The sequence below is a fragment of the Scyliorhinus canicula genome, chromosome 7 (assembly GCF_902713615.1).
Source record: "Scyliorhinus canicula chromosome 7, sScyCan1.1, whole genome shotgun sequence".
NCBI lineage: Eukaryota > Metazoa > Chordata > Chondrichthyes > Carcharhiniformes > Scyliorhinidae > Scyliorhinus > Scyliorhinus canicula.
This window is the reverse complement of record NC_052152.1, coordinates 125,922,661-125,943,725: the sequence shown is the minus strand read 5'-3', so window position 1 is coordinate 125,943,725 and position 21,065 is coordinate 125,922,661. Positions and strand designations below refer to the sequence as shown.

General features: G+C 50.4%; 1 protein-coding gene across 2 annotated transcripts in view; it reads left to right on the top strand.

Annotated features, from left to right (window-relative positions):
* Positions 1-21,065, top strand: part of LOC119969351 (myosin light chain kinase 2, skeletal/cardiac muscle-like) — a 234,329-nt gene that overhangs the window by 78,045 nt on the left and 135,219 nt on the right. For both annotated transcript variants that reach the window (XM_038802880.1, XM_038802879.1), the window contains exon 4: positions 6,785-7,206. In XM_038802880.1, the coding sequence (XP_038658808.1) occupies positions 6,785-7,206 (422 nt within the window). The remainder of the gene's footprint in view (positions 1-6,784; positions 7,207-21,065) is intronic.

Sequence of the window (21,065 nt, the reverse complement as noted above, 5' to 3'; positions counted from 1 at the left end):
GAGTTGGTCGGGTCCTAAAGGAGGTAGCTGCTAGACTGGGGCTGCAGCAGGTGGTGAGGGAACCAACAGAGAGAGAAACATATTTGACCTCATCCTCACCAATCTGCCTGCTGCTGATGCATCTGTCCATGACTATCGGTAGAAGTGACCACCGCACAATCCTTGTGGAGATAAAGTCCCGTGTTCACATTGAGGATACCCTCCATCGTGCTAAATGGGATAGATTCTGAACAAATCTAGCAATCAAGACTGGACATCCATGAAGCTCTGTGGGCCATCTGTAGCAGCAGAATTGTAATTCAACCACAATCTGCACCCTCATGATGGGGCATATCCCCCACTCTACCATTACCACCAAGCCAGGGGATCAACCCTGTACAATGAAGAGTGCAGGTGAGCATACCAGGAGGGACACCAAACATACCAAAGAATGAGTTGTCAACTTGGTGAGGCTACAACTCAAGATTACTTGTGTGCCAAATAGCATAAGCAGCAAGTAATAGAGCTAGGTGATTCCACAACAAACGCATCAGATCTAAGCTCTGCAGCCCTGCCACATCCAGCCATGAATGGCGGTGGACTATTAAGCAACTCACTGGAGGAGGAGGCTCCACATTGTTATTCTCTCTTTACATTTTTTACTTTCTCTTTACACCTTTATTCTCTGTTTACATTGTTACTCTTTGCATCGCTATTCACTGATTACATTGTTACACTGCTTACTCTCTGTTTACATTGTTTATTCTCTGTTTACATCATTGCTCCCTGTTCTCATCAATACCCTCTGTTTACATCGCTACTCTCTGTTTACATCGCTACTCTCTGTTTACATCGCTACTCTGTTTACATCGCTACTCTGTTTACATCATTATTCTCTGTTTACATTGTTATTCTCTCTTTACATCGCTACACTCTGTTTACATCGCTACTCTCTGTTTACATCGCTATTCTCTGTTTACATCATTACTCTGTCTTTACATCATTATTCACTGTTTACATCATTACTCTCTCTTTACATTGTTACACTCTGTTCATTCTCTGTTTACATTGTTACTCTGTTCATATTGTTACTCTCTGTTCATATTGTCATTCTCTATTCACATTGGTATACTCTGTTCATGTTGTTGTTCTTTGTTTACATATTGCTCTCTGTTTACATCATTACTCTGTTTTGTTTACATCGTTACTCTGTTCACATAGAACATAGAACATAGAACGATACAGCGCAGTACAGGCCCTTCGGCCCTCAATGTTGCACCGACATGGAAAGTCAAAAACTAAAGGCCATCTAACCTACACTATGCCATTATCATCCATATGCTTATCCAATAAACTTTTAAATGCCCTCAATGTTGGCGAGTTCACTACTGTTGCAGGTAGGGCATTCCACGGCCTCACCACTCTTTGTGTAAAAAACCTACCTCTGACCTCTGTCCTATATCTATTACCCCTCAATTTAAAGCTATGTCCCCTCGTGCTAGCCACCTCCATCCGCGGGAGAAGGCTCTCACTGTCCACCCTATCTAACCCTCTGATCATTTTGTATGCCTCTATTAAGTCACCTCTTAACCTTCTTCTCTCTAACGAAAACAACCTCAAGTCCATCAGCCTTTCCTCATAAGAATTTCCCTCCATACCAGGCAACATCCTGGTAAATCTCCTCTGCACCCGTTCCAAAGCTTCCACGTCCTTCCTATAATGAGACGACCAGAACTGTACGCAATACTCCAAATGCGGCCGTACCAGAGTCTTGTACAGCTCCAACATGACCTCATGCCTCCGGAACTCAATCCCTCTACCAATAAAGGCCAACACACCATAGGCCTTCTTCACAACCCTATCAACCTGGGTGGCAACTTTCAGGGATCTATGTACATGGACACCGAGATCCCTCTGCTCATCCACACTGCCAAGAATTTTACCATTAGCCAAATATTCCGCATTCCTGTTATTCTTTCCAAAGTGAATCACCTCACACTTCTCTACATTAAACTCCATTTGCCACCTCTCAGTCCAGCTCTGCAGCTTATCTATGTCCCTCTGTAACCTGCAACATCCTTCCACACTGTCTACAACTCCACCGACTTTAGTGTCGTCTGCAAATTTACTCACCCAAACTTCTGTGCCCTCCTCTAGGTCATTTATAAAAATGACAAACAGCAACGGCCCCAGAACAGATCCTTGTGGTACGCCACTCGTAACTGAACTCCATTCTGAACATTAGCCATCAACCACCACCCTCTGTCTTCTTCCAACTAGCCAATTTCTGATCCACATCTCTAAATCACCCTCAATCCCCAGCCTCCGTATTTTCTGCAATAGCCGACCGTGGGGAACCTTATCAAACGCTTTACTGAAATCCATATACACCACATCAACTGCTCTACCCTCGTCTACCTGTTCCGTCACCATCTCAAAGAACTCGATAAGGTTTGTGAGGCATGACCTACCCTTCACAAAACCATGCTGACTATCCCTAATCATATTATTCATATCTAGATGATTATAAATCGTATCTCTTATAATCCTCTCCAAGACTTTACCCACAACAGACGTGAGGCTCACCGGCCTATAGTTACCGGGGTTATCTCTACTCCCCTTCTTGAACAAAGGGACCACATTTGCTACCCTCCAGTCCTCTGGCACTATTCCTGTAGCCAATGATGACATAAAAATCAAAGCCAAAGGCTCAGCAATCTCTTCCCTGGCTTCCCAGAGAATCCTAGGATAAATCCCATCAGGCCCCGGGGACTTATCTATTTTCACCTTGTTCAGAATTGCCAACACTTCTTCCCTACGCACCTCAATGCCATCTATTCTAATAGCCTGGGTCTCAGCATTCTCCTCCACAACATTATCTTTTTCCTGAGTGAATACTGACGAAAAGTATTCATTTAGTATCTCGCTTATCTCCTCAGCCTCCACACACAACTTCCCACCACTGTCCTTGACTGGCCCTACTCTTACCCTAGTCATTCTTTTATTCCTGACATACCTATAGAAAGCTTTTGGGTTTTCCTTGATCCTACCTGCCAAAGACTTTTCATGTCCCCTCCTTGCTCGTCTTAGCTCTCTCTTTAGATCCTTCCTCGCTTCCTTGTAACTATCAAGCGCCCCAACTGAAACGTCACGCCTCATCTTCACATAGGCCTCCTTCTTCCTCTTAACAAGAGATTCCACTTCTTTGGTAAACCACGGTTCCCTCGCTCTACCCCTTCCTCCCTGCCTGACTGGTACGTACTTATCAAGAACATGCAATAGCTGTTCCTTGAACAAGCTCCACATATCCAGTGTGCCCAACCCTTGCAGCCTACTTCTCCAACCTACACATCCTAAGTCATGTCTAATGGCATCATAATTGCCCTTCCCCCAGCTATAATTCTTGCCCTGCGGGGTATACTTATCCCTTTCCATCACTAACGTAAAGGTCACCGAATTGTGGTCACTGTTTCCAAAGTGCTCACCTACCTCCAGATCTAACACCTGGCCTGGTTCATTACCCAAACCAAACCAAATCCAATGTGGCCTCGCCTCTTGTTGGCCTGTCAACATATTGTGTCAGGAAACCCTCCTGCACACATTGTACAAAGAACGACCCATCTAATGTACTCGAACTATATCTTTTCCAGTCAATATTTGGAAAGTTAAAGTCTCCCATAACAACTACCCTGTTACTTTCGCTCTTTTCCAGAATCATCTTCGCCATCCTTTCCTCTACATCCCTAGAACTATTAGGTGGCCTATAGAAAACTCCCAACAGGGTGACCTCTCCTGTTTCTAACCTCAGCCCATACTACCTCGGAAGAAGAGTCCCCATCTAGCATCCTTTCCGCCACTGTAATACTGTCCTTGACTAGCAGCGCCACACCTCCCCCTCTTTTGCCCCCTTCTCTGACCTTACTAAAACACCTAAACCCCGGAACCTGCAACAACCATTCCTGTCCCTGCTCTATCCATGTCTCTGAAATGGCCACAATATCGAAGTCCCAGGTACCAACCCATGCTGCCAGTTCCCCTACCTTATTTCGTATACTCCTGGCATTGAAGTAGACACACTTCAAACCACCTACCTGAACACTGGCACCCTCCTGCGAGGTCAAATCTGTGCTCCTGACCTCTATACTCTCAATCTCCCGTACCCCAAAACTACAATCCAGGTTCCCATGCCCCTGCTGAATTAGTTTAAACCCCCCCAAAGAGCACTAACAAATCTCCCCCCCAGGATATTGGTGCCCCTCAGGTTCAGATGTAGACCATCCTGTCTATAGAGGTCCCACCTTCCCCAGAAAGAGCCCCAGCTATCCAGAAATCTGAATCCCTCCCGCCTGCACCATCCCTGTAGCCACGTGTTTAATTGCTCTCTCTCCCTATTCCTCGTCTCACTATCACATGGCACGGGCAACAACCCAGAGATAACAACTCTGTTTGTTCTCGCTCTGAGCTTCCATCCTAGCTCCCTAAAGGCCTGCCTGACATCCTTGTCCCCTTTCCTACCTATGTCGTTAGTGCCAATGTGGACTACGACTTGGGGCTGCTCCCCCTCCCCCTTAAGGACCCGGAAAACACAATCCGAGACATCACGTACCCTTGCACCTGGGAGGCAACATACCAAACGTGAGTCTCTCTCACTCCCACAAAATCTTCTATCTGTGCCCCTGACTATTGAGTCCCCAATTACTAATCTTCTACTCCTTTCCCCCCTTCCCTTCTGAGCAACAGGGACAGACTCCGTGCCAGAGGCCCGTACCCCATGACATCGTTGTTCTCTTTTCACATTGTTGTTCTCTGTTCAGATCGGTCGTCTCTGTTTTCATCATTATTCTCTGTTTACATCATTACTCTCTGTTTTCATCATTACTCTCTGTTTTCATTGTTAGTTTCTGTTCACATCGTTACTCTCTGTTCACATCTTTGCTCTCTGTTTTCATCATGTCACTCTCTGTTTAAATCATTACTCTCTGTTCACATCAGTACTCTCTGTTTACATTGTCACTCTCTGTTTAAATCATTACTCTCTGTTCACATCAGTACTCTCTGTTTACATTGTCACTCTCTGTTTAAATCATTACTCTCTGTTCACATCAGTACTCTCTGTTCACATTGTTATGGACCAGGGTTTTGAGAACCCCAAAGTGTATCGTGGTGTTCACCTGACCCACAACTTTTAATAGATTGTGGTATGGGGAGCACACGGCCCACTCTACAGGTTTGGTACAGCAGAAATGAAAAAGGTATTTTTTAAAGAAAAACAATGTTTCTTCTATGAACTCAAGTTAACCTTTTTAAAACATACAGTGAGCATCTTAGCAACCATTAATTCAAATACTACCCCCAAAGGATACAACACTAAGTAATCCTTAAGCTGTCCTTTTACCATCCATAAGTCTTTGAAAAAACCTTTAAACAGAAGCACATCAGGTTAAAGTCACGACTGAGAGCAGTTATTAGTTTTAAATCACCAAAGGATTGATTTATAGTCTTTAGATTACAGAGAGAGAGACTCATACATCTTCTGGCTGTGACTGCAGCTATCCAGCTCTGAAAACGAAACTGAAATACATCCTGCAGCACGGTAGCATAGTGGTTAGCACAACTGCTTCACAGCTCCAGGGTCCCAGGTTCGATTCCCGGCTTGGGTCGCTGTCTGTGCGGTGTCTGCACGTTCTCCCCGTGTGTGCGTGGGTTTCCTCCGGGTGCTCCGGGTTTCCTCCCACAGTCCAAAGATGTGCAGGTTAGGTGGATTGGCCATGCTAAATTGTCCTTAGTGTCCAAAATTGCCCTTAGTGTTGGGTGGGGTTACTGGGTTATGGGGATAGGGTGAAGGTGTGGACTTGAGTAGGGTGCTCTTTCCGAGAGCTGGTGCAGACCCGATGGGCTGAATGGCCTCCTGCTGCACTGTAAAAATTCAAAAAATAAGAAAGTAAAAAGCTGACAGACAGCCCAGCTCCACCCACCCTCTGACATCACTGTAGTAAACACCTATTTCTTAAAGGTACTCACACTACAGATATTTATGAAACACCCATTTCTTAAAGGCACTCTCACATGACAACATCAGTACTCTCTGTTCACATCGGTAATCTCTGCTTACATCGTTATTCTGTTCACCAGTTATTCTCTGTTTACATTGTTACTCTCTGTTCACATCAGTACCCTCTGTTTACTCTCTGTTCATCATTACTCTCTGTTCACATTGTCATTCTCTGTTCACATTGTTACTCTCTGTTCACATTGTTACTCTCTATTCACATTGTTATTCTCTTTCACATCATTATTCTCTGTCTTCTGTTCTGTTGTTGCTCCTGTAATCCATGCATTATGATTTCTCCAACAGCACTGTTTATGTGGGACTTTGTTGAATGTCTTTGGAAAGTTAATATAAACCATATCAACTGCCCAACCCTCTCTCTGTTACTTGGTCAACAAACTCGATCCAGTTGGACAAGCATATTTCGCCTTTAACCTATGCTAAAGTTAAATGTCATTCATTGCACCATGTTGTAACATGTCCCAGATTCTTGTCTCCAGTGTTCCCACCACCTGTTATTATATTGACTGACCTTTGGTTGGCTGGGTCATCCCCCTCCCTTATTGATGCAGGCCTGTAATATCTGTAATCCCCTGTCCCCAGTAGCTGAGGAAGATAGTGGTCAGAGTCTCTCTTATTTCAATTTTCTATTCTTATCTGAACCCACTACGCATTACTTAATTCGCTGTTGTATAATTTGCCAAATATTGTCTGATCCTCCATTGATTCCTGACATTCTTTTCTCTTCCATGTCAGCTGTGAGGAGACAGAAGCCAAGAGTGTGAAGTCACCCCCAGCCAGCACAGAAACACAGCCGGAGGATAGCAGCTTCTGCCCCAGTGAACCTGGACTGCGTGTACAGACCTTCGAGACACAACCAGTGGGAGCTTCCCAGAGTCACAGCGTGAAGTGCTTGGATTTAAATGCCAAACTTACTAACACAATACAGGATGAACCTAGAGTTTTGAAGGGTGGATCTCTTGAAGAGCTCAGAGATAGAACAAATAAGGAAATGCTGGAGGAAACCATCCCTGAGGGCGAAGGAGAAAGCTCAAACCATGGAGAGTGTACAGAGAGCGGCAGCAACGTATCGAGGGCTGGCTCAGCAACGTTGTTCCAGGGTGAACAGACAGTACTTCAGGGCCACACTGGTGCAGAGAACTTCGTCAAAGTGATTGGTAAAGATCAAAATGGTTGTTAGGTCTCAGATACATAATGCTGATCACCATCCAGCCAGCCAATGGGGTAATAAGGCAGAGCTCTCACAGTGTCACATTGGGTTATCTAACGAAAGAATAAATGACCTTCCAGCCAATTACACCCCATTGATATTTAGGGAGCGATTTAACGGGAAAGTTTCGAAGTGCCATTTGTGACAGATTTGGCTGAGAGTTTCTCCCTGGCCCTGTCAGAGAGTTCCCCACCGCTATCTAACCACATTTAGTCACTTTTTGGGGCCCTGGGAAGTTTCTCTCCTGGCTAACCCACTCTTAGAGTGCAATTTAATGGCTGCATTGTGCTTGAGCGAGAGCTTGACCTGCTGTTAGATCGCAGGAGAGGCCAAAATTGAGAACTGGTTTGCAGTGTAACCGGCCCACGCCTGTTGGATCCCACTGTGGCATGGCGAGAAACCAATAATCACCACTTGAGGCCAATCTCCATACTATTAACGGGACTGACCCCTATCTAATGGCCTCTCGTGATCCAATAGCCTCCCCAGCAAGTGGTCACGAGGGAGCCAATTAGAACACCTTTTTCAAAAATATGAAGTTGGCACAATGGCTGCTGTGAGGGTTGGAGGAGGTGAGTAGCCATCTTCACTCCCAGGCAATGAACCCAGGGACACTGGGGCAGCTGCCCCCGTTATCGGTTGGGGTTAGGCGCCATCGGTGTGGAGGGGTGGGGGGGGGGGGGGGGGGGGGGGGGGGGGGGGGTGGGTGGGGGGGGGGGGCGCTCGACCCTGGGCTGGGGGAGAAGTGTGTGTCTCAGTGCCCATGGGTCTTCCATGCCACCGCCTGCATTGTGTGTACTCATTATGGGGGCAACCCCAGCCACTGCCTGTCTGTCCCACTGGCCATCATTAAATCCCAGTACCTGTGGAAGCTTCTGGCTGCATGCTGAAGGCCATTGCTAATAGGGAATTGCCAATCATAGTTAAGTGAGCACTTCACAGCTCCCAAGTGAATTGCTGTGGGTAGGCAGACCATGCAGCATGTGGGAGTTATTGCCTAGCATCCCAATCAGACTGTGATGCCTGGACACTGTAGCACTGCGGGAGACAATACCATGGACGCAGCAGCAACATCCGAAAACCCAGCACCGGGGAGAACGCCACGACTAGAGAGTGGGTGTGTGCAGCAGGGAGGGTCCAGCGCTCGGTCCGGGTAATGTTACGTGTAGTTTTCTGAGATAAAGGGTGTGGGGTCCGGTGACCCCCTCTGCAGCCGGGGATGTATAGGCGGCAGGGGGTGTGGGGTTGAGCAATTGGGGAATGGAGGGTCCATGGTGGAGGGCACTGCTGGTTGTCAGTCTCAACCCTCTCCAATTCTTGGGAGTGCGCACGGCAGCTATATCCTGGGGTAGTCGGACATTCCCGGCCTCTTCGAGGACCACCTCAGGATGGCCGGTTGGTTTGTGAAGGATAAGGGGTACCGGCTGAGGATCTGACTAATGACACCATAACTGCCCTGTTCAACCCTTCCAGGGTCTGTGTAACATCACTCCAGCGTCATGGGACCGTGCCAGCACTGTCAGCGGCTCACTGTCGAGGGCAGGTGGAGCTGATGATAACCCACCGAGAGCTGAGCACTGACGCTGCTCAATCTATGCTGTAGTCTGACTCCTGCCTGTCTACTGTGTGCTTGCTCACACCCATCACCTGCAAATGGTGTGCTTGGGCAGGGGATTGGAGGGGTTCCAGGACTTCCATGCCGGGGGACTGAGGCACGGGATTAATGGTCAGCCTGCATTGCTCCTCAGTAACTGGGACATGCTCTGGAGGACGTCCTCGACAATACTCCTCAGTAACTGGGACATGCTCTGGAGGACACCCTCGACAATACTCCTCAGTAACTGGGACTTGCTCTGGAGGGCACCCTCGACAATACTCAGTAACTGGGACATGCTCTGGAGGACGCCCTCGACAATACACCTCAGTAACTGGGACATGCTCTGGAGGACACCCTCGACAATACTCCTCAGTAACTGGGACATGCTCTGGAGGACGCCCTCGACAATACTCCTCAGTAACTGGGACATGCTCTGGAGGACGCCCTCGACAATACTCCTCAGTAACTGGGACCTGCTCTGGAGGACGCCCTCGACAATACTCAGTAACTGGGACTTGCTCTGGAGGACGTCCTCGACAATACTCCTCAGTAACTGGGACATGCTCTGGAGGACACCCTCGACAATACTCCTCAGTAACTGGGACATGCTCTGGAGGACACCCTCGACAATACTCCTCAGTAACTGGGACATGTCCTGGAGGACGTCCTCGACAATACTCCTCAGTAACTGGGACATGCTCTGGAGGACACCCTCGACAATACTCCTCAGTAACTGGGACATGCTCTGGAGGGCACCCTCGACAATACTCCTCAGTAACTGGGACATGCTCTGGAGGGCACCCTCGACAATACTCCTCAGTAACTGGGACATGCTCTGGAGGACGCCCTCGACAATACTCAGTAACTGGGACATGCTCTGGAGGGCACCCTCGACAATACTCAGTAACTGGGACATGCTCTGGAGGACGCCCTCGACAATACTCCTCAGTAACTGGGACCTGCTCTGGAGGACGCCCTCGACAATACTCCTCAGTAACTGAGTCATGCTCTGGAGGACGCCCTCGACAATACACCTCAGTAACTGGGACTTGCTCTGGAGGACGCCCTCGACAATACTCCTCAGTAACTGAGTCATGCTCTGGAGGACGCCCTCGACAATACTCCTCAGTAACTGGGACATGCTCTGGAGGACGCCCTCGACAATGCTCCTCAGTAACTGGGACATGCTCTGGAGCGCACCCTCGACAATGTTCCTCAGTAACTGGGACATGCTCTGGAGGGCACCCTCGACAATGCTCCTCAGTAACTGGGACATGCTCTGGAGGACACCCTTGACAATACTCCTCAGTAACTGGGACATGCTCTGGAGGGCACCCTCGACAATACTCAGTAACTGGGACATGCTCTGGAGGACACCCTCGACAATACTCCTCAGTAACTGGGACATGCTCTGGAGGACACCCTCGACAATACACCTCAGTAACTGGGACATGCTCTGGAGCGCATCCTCGACAATACTCCTCAGTAACTGGGACATGCTCTGGAGGACACCCTCGACAATACTCCTCAGTAACTGGGACATGCTCTGGAGCGCATCCTCGACAATACTCCTCAGTAACTGGGACATGCTCTGGAGGACACCCTCGACAATACTCCTCAGTAACTGGGACATGCTCTGGAGGACACCCTCGACAATACTCCTCAGTAACTGGGACATGCTCTGGAGGGCACCCTCGACAATACTCCTCAGTAACTGGGACATGCTCTGGAGGACGCCCTCGACAATGTTCCTCAGTAACTGGGACTTGCTCTGGAGGACGCCCTCGACAATGTTCCTCAGTAACTGGGACTTGCTCTGGAGGACACCCTCGACAATACTCCTCAGTAACTGGGACTTGCTCTGGAGGATGCCCTCGACAATGCTCCTCAGTAACTGAGACATGCTCTGGAGGACGTCCTCGACAATACTCCTCAGTAACTGGGACATGCTCTGGAGGACGTCCTCGACAATACTCAGTAACTGGGACTTGCTCTGGAGGACGTCCTCGACAATGCTCCTCAGTAACTGGGACATGCTCTGGAGGGCACCCTCGACAATGCTCCTCAGTAACTGGGACATGCTCTGGAGGACACCCTCGACAATACTCCTCAGTAACTGGGACCTGCTCTGGAGGACGTCCTCGACAATACTCCTCAGTAACTGGGACTTGCTCTGGAGGACACCCTCGACAATACTCCTCAGTAACTGGGACATGCTCTGGAGGGCACCCTCGACAATGCTCCTCAGTAACTGGGACCTGCTCTGGAGGACGTCCTCGACAATACTCCTCAGTAACTGGGACTTGCTCTGGAGGACACCCTCGACAATACTCCTCAGTAACTGGGACATGCTCTGGAGGACGCCCTCGACAATACTCCTCAGTAACTGGGACATGCTCTGGAGCGCATCCTCGACAATACTCCTCAGTAACTGGGACATGCTCTGGAGGACACCCTCGACAATACTCCTCAGTAACTGGGACATGCTCTGGAGCGCATCCTCGACAATACTCCTCAGTAACTGGGACATGCTCTGGAGGACACCCTCGACAATACTCCTCAGTAACTGGGACATGCTCTGGAGGACACCCTCGACAATACTCCTCAGTAACTGGGACATGCTCTGGAGGGCACCCTCGACAATACTCCTCAGTAACTGGGACATGCTCTGGAGGACGCCCTCGACAATGTTCCTTAGTAACTGGGACTTGCTCTGGAGGACGCCCTCGACAATGTTCCTCAGTAACTGGGACTTGCTCTGGAGGACACCCTCGACAATACTCCTCAGTAACTGGGACTTGCTCTGGAGGATGCCCTCGACAATGCTCCTCAGTAACTGAGACATGCTCTGGAGGACGTCCTCGACAATACTCCTCAGTAACTGGGACATGCTCTGGAGGACGTCCTCGACAATACTCAGTAACTGGGACTTGCTCTGGAGGACGTCCTCGACAATGCTCCTCAGTAACTGGGACATGCTCTGGAGGGCACCCTCGACAATGCTCCTCAGTAACTGGGACATGCTCTGGAGGACACCCTCGACAATACTCCTCAGTAACTGGGACCTGCTCTGGAGGACGTCCTCGACAATACTCCTCAGTAACTGGGACTTGCTCTGGAGGACACCCTCGACAATACTCCTCAGTAACTGGGACATGCTCTGGAGGGCACCCTCGACAATGCTCCTCAGTAACTGGGACCTGCTCTGGAGGACGTCCTCGACAATACTCCTCAGTAACTGGGACTTGCTCTGGAGGACACCCTCGACAATACTCCTCAGTAACTGGGACATGCTCTGGAGGACGCCCTCGACAATACTCCTCAGTAACTGAGACATGCTCTGGAGGACACCCTCGACAATACTCCTCAGTAACTGGGACATGCTCTGGAGGGCGCCCTCGACAATACTCCTCAGTAACTGGGACATGCTCTGGAGCGCACCCTCGACAATCCTCAGTAACTGGGACATGCTCTGGAGGACGTCCTCGACAATACTCAGTAACTGAGACATGCTCTGGAGTGCCCCGGTAATGCCCACCTGAGACTGGGACATGCTCCGCAGCGCCTCATCAAGATTCACCTGGGACTGGGACACATCCCCCAGACTGAGACATGCTACCGTGACTCTCAGCCATCGCCGTCACAGACTAAGCCATGCCTTGGACGCCTCCAATCACGCTGCTGACTTTGTGCACCAGGCTCTCCACTGAGATCACCACCCTAACAATGTTGGCCTCAGTGCTACGGATTACCAGATCTATCTCCTGTGCCCATAGCTTCTGGGACTCCTCCAATTAACTATGGACCTGCTGGAGTGTCAGAGACATCCCTCTCTGAATCTCATGGCCGCACCCTATCGACTGCATCAGCTCCGGGTAAACCTGGTCCAGAGGCTCGGCATCTGACTGGGACCCACCTGGGTCCTAGGATCCAACCTCCGCTTGTCTTCTCACCTGGGCATACCTGCCCCCGCATGATGTGCATCAGCAACTGAGTGGAGCTCACCAGAATATGCCCCAGAAGCCTGACCACTACTGTTGCCCACCGTGGTGTGTGTCTCTGCGCTGGTGGAGGATGAGAATGACAGCTGTGCCGCGAATATGGTGTTCTCATGGAAGGCAGGGGTAGTGACCACCCTGGATGGGCCGCCTCCATCGCATTGAGATCCTGTGAGAGAATGGACATGTGGTCAGTGGTAGGGAGAGATCAGTCTTTATGGCATTAACAACTCATGTGTGACAGGTCTTCTGGGTGGGGGCAGGTGGGTCCTCAATTCTGCGACGTACACCAACCTCTACGTTGGTGTCTGATCTACCCACAACTTCCAGGGCTTGGTCCTTGTAGTGGATGAGTACTCTGATGTCCGATGCCCCGGTGCCGGTCTATGCCCTCTCCCATCTGTTGTGGGCCAACTTCTCCTGTAGGGACTCAGAGAGGGCATCATTAGCCACACGCTTCATTCATCGTGGGGAGGGGAGGGGGAGTGTTGGGCGGAGGGATAGGGGGATGTAAAGTATGGGGTGGATAGGGGGGGGAAGGGAGTGGAATGGGGGGGCCGCTGTGGGCGGCACTACTGGACAAGGGTGGACCGGGACAGAGTCGGTGCTCATGGTCTTGGAGACACCCAGGGAGGACTGGCAGGCAGGGCCAGCGCCAACCCACTCTTGCGGCCCGGTGGAGGTTGGTGATCTTCTGAAGGCACTAGTGACACTCCACGGGCTGATGGCCGCTGCCACTTCCTCCCAGGCGGCACTGGCTGCCCTGTGGCTGACCCTCCAAGCCCATCGAGGGAACAAGGCATCCTGTCTGGTCTCAACCTCATCCAACAACCTGGCAACATCAGCATCCCTGAATTGTGGGGCTGATCTCCTCGGTGCCTGCGAGCTGTGTGAGGTCTGCTCTGTGGAATCGGTTTAAGTGCTGCTCCCTCTTGTTGACGGGGAGCTGGCGGGCGCGGTCCGAGCAAATCCACCGGCGGGACCATCATTACAGCATGAAAGCCCGTGGGACATCGTTAAGTGAACCAATTCACATTTGATACCAGTGACAGCCTCACCTGGTCGAACGCGGGAAGCTTGTGGCAGTTCCTGCTTGCTGCCACACTGAGAAACCTTTTCATTAGCCTTTAGAATGATATTCATCGGTGAGGAGCAGATCTCACTGGCCAATCCGGCTCCTCAGAGATCAGGCCACCATTTTGAAAGGGTGCTCCGATCTCCAAGTGAGCTTGAGGGTCTCCCACACATGGGCACTACACCACACCCCGCAAGTGATGGCACCCTGCTATGGGGTCTCTGGGAGCCCCTCCTTTCAGGACTTCCCACACCCCCACTTTCCAGGACCTCTACTCTTCACCCCCAAATCTTCCCGAGGCCCCTTTATATCTGCCCTGCACCCCCCTACCCTCTGTAACCCCATCCACCCTCCTTTCAGGCCCTGACCCATGACAGTGCTCCTGATGGCTTTGCAATGCCACACAGGCACCTTAGCAGTGCCAGGGTGCCAGTGGCAAGATACCAGCCTGGCAGTGCCAAGGGGCCCACGTTCAAGAGGAAGGGCCAGGGGGCCACACTGTCCTATTCCTGACCACACTGGGGTCTCCGATGGCCCAGGAGAACCCACCCAAATACCGTTCCGCTGGTCCACATTTGTCTGGACCAATACTGAACGGCGCCTGGCTGGGGTCTCCCTGGAGAAGCTGGTCGATGTTGGGAGGCTGGTACATCCCGCTTAAACCTACTTAGGTGCATGAGCTTGGTCCCGCCCATCGTGGGCAGGATTCTGAAACGTGACGCCTTGCAGCATCTCGTTAGACCCGCGAGGTGTACCAGTTGTCGGGAAACCCGCGGGACGTCTCCCCCAGGATCTACCGGCTGCGATGCACTCCCATTCCCAAGGGCGGCCATTAGATCATGCCCTTAGCCACTCAGCTTTCTCAACACTTTAATGGATTTCTGGGTTCTTAGCCAAGGCTTATTATGTTTTCTCAGCTGTGAACCCAAATACCCATTAGAATACTAAAACACCTGTGCCCATAAAAACCTGACTTGGTTGACAGCTCTGGTTCTCTGGTCTGTGTTGTCAATTTTCCCATTTTTATTTGCACAAGATAAAGAATTTCCAAGTGCTTACAATTTCTGATATTGAAACTTGAAAGATTGGATGATTGACACATTTAAAAACAATTTGTCCTTATAGGGTTCATTGGTTCTCTCCAGAGTATACAGAGCATGGAAGTGACATAGCTTGGTGCAGATGTAAGAAGGGCCTGGAGGGTGGGTGGTAGAGAGCATAGTCTGGCAGGCTTGGTACAGATGTATTGAGGGTCTTAGGGTGATGGTAGGGGGTATAGCTTGGCAGGATGGGATTGAGGGGCCATTGGAGGCATAACTTGGCAAGGAAGCATGGATATGATCTTTTAAATTTACCTTTCAAAAGATCCCTCATTCAGATTTTGGTTTGCGATACCTCTGAGGTGCCATGAACCATGAATCCTTTAAAACCTGGTTCAACTCCATGTAAATTGGGGAGGATTAGGACACGCCTGTCTCCACAATAGAATCACAGAGTCCCTACAGTGCAGAAGGAGGCCATTCAGCCTATAGAGACTGCGCCAACCCTCTGAAAGAGCAGCCTACCTAGGCCTTCACCCGCACCGCATTTCCATAACCTTTGGACACTAAGGGGTAATTTAGAATGGCCAATCCACCTAACCTGCACATCTTTGGAGTCAGCCAAGTTGTGAGTGCAGGGTGTGACCCCGCGACACGACCAGCCGCTGCTTAAATGCACAGGTGAAAATTAGGAGCGAGATTGGGAATCCCAGAATCAGTTCCCAGCTACCATTTTCATACCTCTACAGAATTCCCCCCAAACTCCCTGAAAATTTAGCCCAAGGTTAGAAGTCAATGACCTTTCATCAAAACGGGAAAGTTCGAAATGTGATTGGATAAAAGACGAGAGATTAATGACGAGGGTGTGGTGAACGTATTGTATTAACCATTCACCATGTATTACTCTGTATCACACTGTTGCCCATGTGGGCTCCACTTATGGACCATTGTACAATATTACATAGGATGTATTATCCTTGTGGGCTCCGCCCATGGCTCCGCCCCTTCAGGGGAGGTATAAAGAGCAGCAGCTCTGTAGGCGGCTCTCACTAGCAGATCAGTCACAGGCAGGCACTGTTCTAGTCGATTAAAGCCACAGTTTACATCTATTCTCTGTTTTGCGTGAATTGATGGTCACATCAATTAAATCGACTACATCAAAATGGAATCGGCCGTCAAACCTGACCAACCGGAACTCGACCCACCAGCCACGGAGACCAAAGGGATTTTTTCACACTGGCTCCGCTGTTTCGATGCCTACCTCGCCGCCTCCTCCTCGACTTCCGTCTCCGACGATCAGAAGCTGAGCCTCCTCCACGCCCGGGTGAGCCATCGAATCTCTGTACAACACGAGGAAGCTTCCACCTACGCAGACACCCTCGCGATGCTGAAGTGTCTATACGTAAGGCCAGTGAACGAGGTGTACGTGCGGCATCTCCTCACTACTCGCCGCCAACACCCCGGGAATCGCTGGAGGAGTACCTACGTGACCTCAAAGTCCTTGCGGCAGTTGCAACTACCAGGCCGTTACGGTCACTCAACATATGGACCTCACCATCCGAGACGCCTACGTTGCTGGAGTCAGGTCCAACTACCTGAGACAGCGCCTACTCGAGAAAGGTGCCGTAGGCCTGGAAGAGACGGTAAAGCTAGCCCCCTCCCTAGAAGTAGCATTCCAAAGCCTCAACGCATTCCTGTCTGATCACACGACCCCTTCGTGGGCCCCCGACCAGAGAGTACCCCAGGCCTGTGCCGCGCGGCTGCCCACCCAACACGGGGGGTTACCCTGCTATTTCTGCAGCCAGCAGCAGCACCCCAAGCAGCGCTGCCCAGCTCGGAATGCGAATTGCAGCAACTGCGGTTACAATTTCGCTAGTTTGCTTGGTCCAAATCCTCAAAATCACAGGCCCGACCCTCAGACTCCCAGGAGTCTCTGCAATGAGGCTGCGTGCCTGCTGGCTCCGCCCCCCCCCCCCCCCAACAGACGCGTCATCGGCCTTGTGTTATCTGTGGGGTTGGCCATCTTCAAGTCCACACAATATGTGTGACTCACGGGGGCTGCCATCTTGGCCATCGTCGCCCACCACGTGCGACTCATGGGGGCCGCCACCTTGGCCATCGTCGCCCGCCACGTGCGACTCATGGGGGCCGCCACCTTGGCCGCCATCTGCAGCGCCACCCGACACGTGCGACCAATGGGGGCAGCCATCTTGGGACCGCCCCAGCACTTCCGACCACGCCGGCTATCAGCAACTCAGTGCGGTCACCCTTGACCAGTCGAGACCCAAAGACATCCGGAGCTCCATAATGACCGTCCGGGTAAACGGCCACGAAACACCCTGCCTCTTCGACTCTGGGAGCGCAGAGAGCTTCATTCATCCGGACATAGTAAGACGCTGCTCGCTCCCAATCTTCCTGGCACATCAAACCATCTCCCTCGCCTCTGGGTCGCACTCAGTGGAGGTCCGAGGGTGCACTACTGCAACCCTTGCAATACAGGGCGCCGAGTACGTCAATTTTAAATTATATGTGCTCCCAGACCTCTGCGCTCCTCTCCTATTGGGACTAGATTTCCAATGCAACCTCAGGAGCCTAACCCTGAAGTTCGGGGGTCCCTACCCCCACTCACCATATGGAGCCTCGCGACTCTAAAAGTCGACCCTCCCCCACTCTTCACAAACCTCACCGCCGACTGCAAACCAGTCTCTACCAGAAGCAGGCGGTACAGCATACAGGACAGGACTTTTATCAGGTCCGAGGTCCAGCGACTCTTGCGGGAGGGAGTCATCAAGGCCAGCAATAGCCCCTGGAGAGCTCAGGTGGTGGTCGTCAGGACCGGGGAAAAGAACTGGATGGTTGTAGATTACAGCCAAACCATAAACCGGTACACGCACCTCGATGCGTACCCTCTTCCCTGGATCGCAGACATGGTTAATCAGATTGCGCACTACCGGGAGTTCTCCACGGTGGATCTGAAGTCTGCGTACCACCAGCTCCCAATCCGCCAGGAGGACCGCCACTACACGGCTTTTGAGGCAGACGGCCGCCTCTTCCACTTCCTCCGGGTCCACTTTGGCGTAATGAACAGGGTCTCGGTCTTCCAAAGAACGATGGACAGAATGGTGGACCAGTACAGGCTGCGGGACACATTTCTGTACTTGGACAATGTCACCATCAGCGACCATGATCAGGAGGACCACGATGCCAACCTCCAGAGATTTCTCCAAACTGCCCAAACCCTTAACCTCACTTATAACAAGGAGAAATGCGTTTTCCACACAGCCAGACTAGCCATCCTCGGCTACGTCGTTGAAAACGGGGTTCTAGGACCCAACCCCGACCGGATGCGCCCTCTCCTGCAACTCCCCCTTCCCCACTGCCACAAGGCCCTGAAAAAGTGCCTTGGGTTCTTTTCCTATTAGGCCCAGTGGGTCCCCAACTATGCGGACAAAGCCACTAATCAAAACCACCATCTTCCCACTGGTGGCTGAGGCCCACCAGGCCTTCAGCCGCATCAAGCAGATATTGCCAAAGCCGCTATGCGCGCGGTGGACGGGTCCGCCCCCTTCCAGGGGGAGAGCGACACGTCAGAGGTTGCCCTCGTCACCACCCTTAACCAGGCGGGCAAGCAAATAGCATTTTTTTCACGTACCCTCACCGCCTTCGAAATTCAACACTCCTCGGTCGAAAAAGAAGCCCAAGCCATCGTGGAAGCTGTGCGGCACTGGAGACACTACCTCATTGGTAGGATGTTTACCCTCATTACTGACCAACGATCGGTACCCTTCATGTTTGATAATACGCAGTGTGGCAAGATCAAGAATGATAAGATCTTGAGGTGGAGGATCAAACTCTCCACCTATAATTACGTCCTGGGAAGCTCAGTGAGCCGCCAGATGCCCTGTGCGCCAGCGCACAAGATGACTGACTCCGGGTTACCCATGATGACCTCTGCCACCCGAGGGTCACCCGGTGTTGGAACCAACAATTCTACAGACATGTGCTTGTAGGATTAGAATAGCGGTTTTAATATACTCACAACAGAGCCAGCCTGTTAGCCATTGAACTTTCGGTGAACTGGCCGGCTGACCCTGTGGCACTGATCTTTATACAGCAGCTCCAGGGGGAGGAGTCCTGGGCGGAGCCAAGGGAGAAGCCCAGTACAATTCTCGAGTACGCCCAGCGCTACTCCCCCTGGTGGTCAGGTAGTGCAACTGCACTTAAAATATATATACATATATATATAGATTATAATCCGGTGTGAAGCACATTCACCACACCCGGCTTCTCCAGTACATCAAGGCCCGCAACCTGCCTTACTCCACCAAGGAGGTCAGAGCCATGACCAGGGACTGCCAAATGTGCGTGGAGTGTGTCGTGGTTCCCCAGGACGACAATTTGTTTGTACCTATTCAAATATTAAAACACAGAGAGTCTGAGGAGCGATCTTCCAAGCAGTGAACTTTATTTCCCTTAGCATGAGAGAAACAAAGCTGAGATTGTCCGGAGCAATCTAAAAAGCTTCAGGGCTTACCGCCTTTTATGTTCATTTTAACCCCATGATGCAAGCTCTTATCTTAATTTACAGCCGTCTTATCTGCTTTCCTTACTTTGGCCACTATTGTTTACATTAAGCCTCTCAGCCTAGCAGCCATAAGTCAGTTCTTATCTCATCTTTGTCTAAACTTTCTTCTTGTGAAACAGACAGTTCTGCTGACCAAGGCCGAATGTATACAAAAACAGACTCCTTTATAGCCCTTATTTATGGGCAACCATTTTAGTTAAGCCCTGAGCTGTTCATTGTTCTTCCAAGTGACTGTTTGTATTTTAAATGCTATTTCTCTGGGTCTGCTGCTTTAATCATATTAACTATACTTGATTACATTAGGTCACACAAAGTTATCCTGAGTTCACACTCATCTCAATACTCACCTAAATCTTACTTTATTATTTCACTAAAACCTATGATTCTAAACTTCGTATCTAACTCATACAATATCCAGTACAAATTCCCTTACATGTCCCCCCTTTGAGGCTATTCCCTAGCCTCACACAAATTACCAAGCTCAAATAATCCCCTTACTGGATCCCATTTACAATTTATTTTAAACACTTTTTGCAGGCAATGTGGAGGAGCCGAATACTTTGGTCAGGGAACAACGTCCCTAATTCTTCTTTATCATAATTCATCTATCCAGATTCGAATTCTCGGGTCGCTCCCCCAGATTGCTTGCTCCTAACAGCCATCAGCCAAAAACCTTCCCACCCTTGTCAAGGGAAGGAAAAAAGACTGATTCCTGTGTACAGACTAAGTTCTCCAAGTCTTTTGCGAATTTCAGTCAGGTGCTGTTGTTGGTACAAAGCAATCGTCCATTATTATAGTCCTTTCACAGAGTGACGAGTTTCCATCTCGACCAGGGTCATGGTGAATCCGCTCATCGGAGGCAGCTCAAGGTTTTCCCTTTCCTCCGTTTTTCCTCGCGAACGTGAGCTGCTTGTCACCATCATCCGCCGTGTTGCAACTCTGGTAAGGAAGGATCTCAGGGCGGGTAAAAAACAACAAAATATGAGTCCTAGAACGGTTATGATTATGATTGCTACAGCTCCAGCTTTGGCAAACCATGCCCCCCATCTTCCAAACATCCTATCCAACCAATTCCAGGCTTCATGCCCAAACCCAGCATTTTCTTTCACTTCTGCCCTAAGATTCTTCAACTTATTCATGGCCCGTGTAAATGACCCCTCTGGATCAGTGTTGTTAGGGGTAAATGTGCAACACTGATCTCCAAACATAACACAGACCCCTCCTTTCTTGGGTATAAGGGTTCTCTGATGCACATACCACACAATCTTTCCCCTCACTGTTTTTCTGACCTGTATACTCAGCCCATTTCCACCATCTGTTCCTTGTTGCTTTCTCCCAAATAGTATCCGTACTCACTGATCGCCTACGTCTTGTTTGTCTTAATACTCTACCTTCCTGATTCCGCACCCCTATGCCATCTGCATCCCACTTTCCCTTGTTACGGGTCAAGGAAGTCCCCCAGGGAAATCGGTTCCAAGTCCCCTGTGGGGAATGAGGCCCTCTCACCGTCC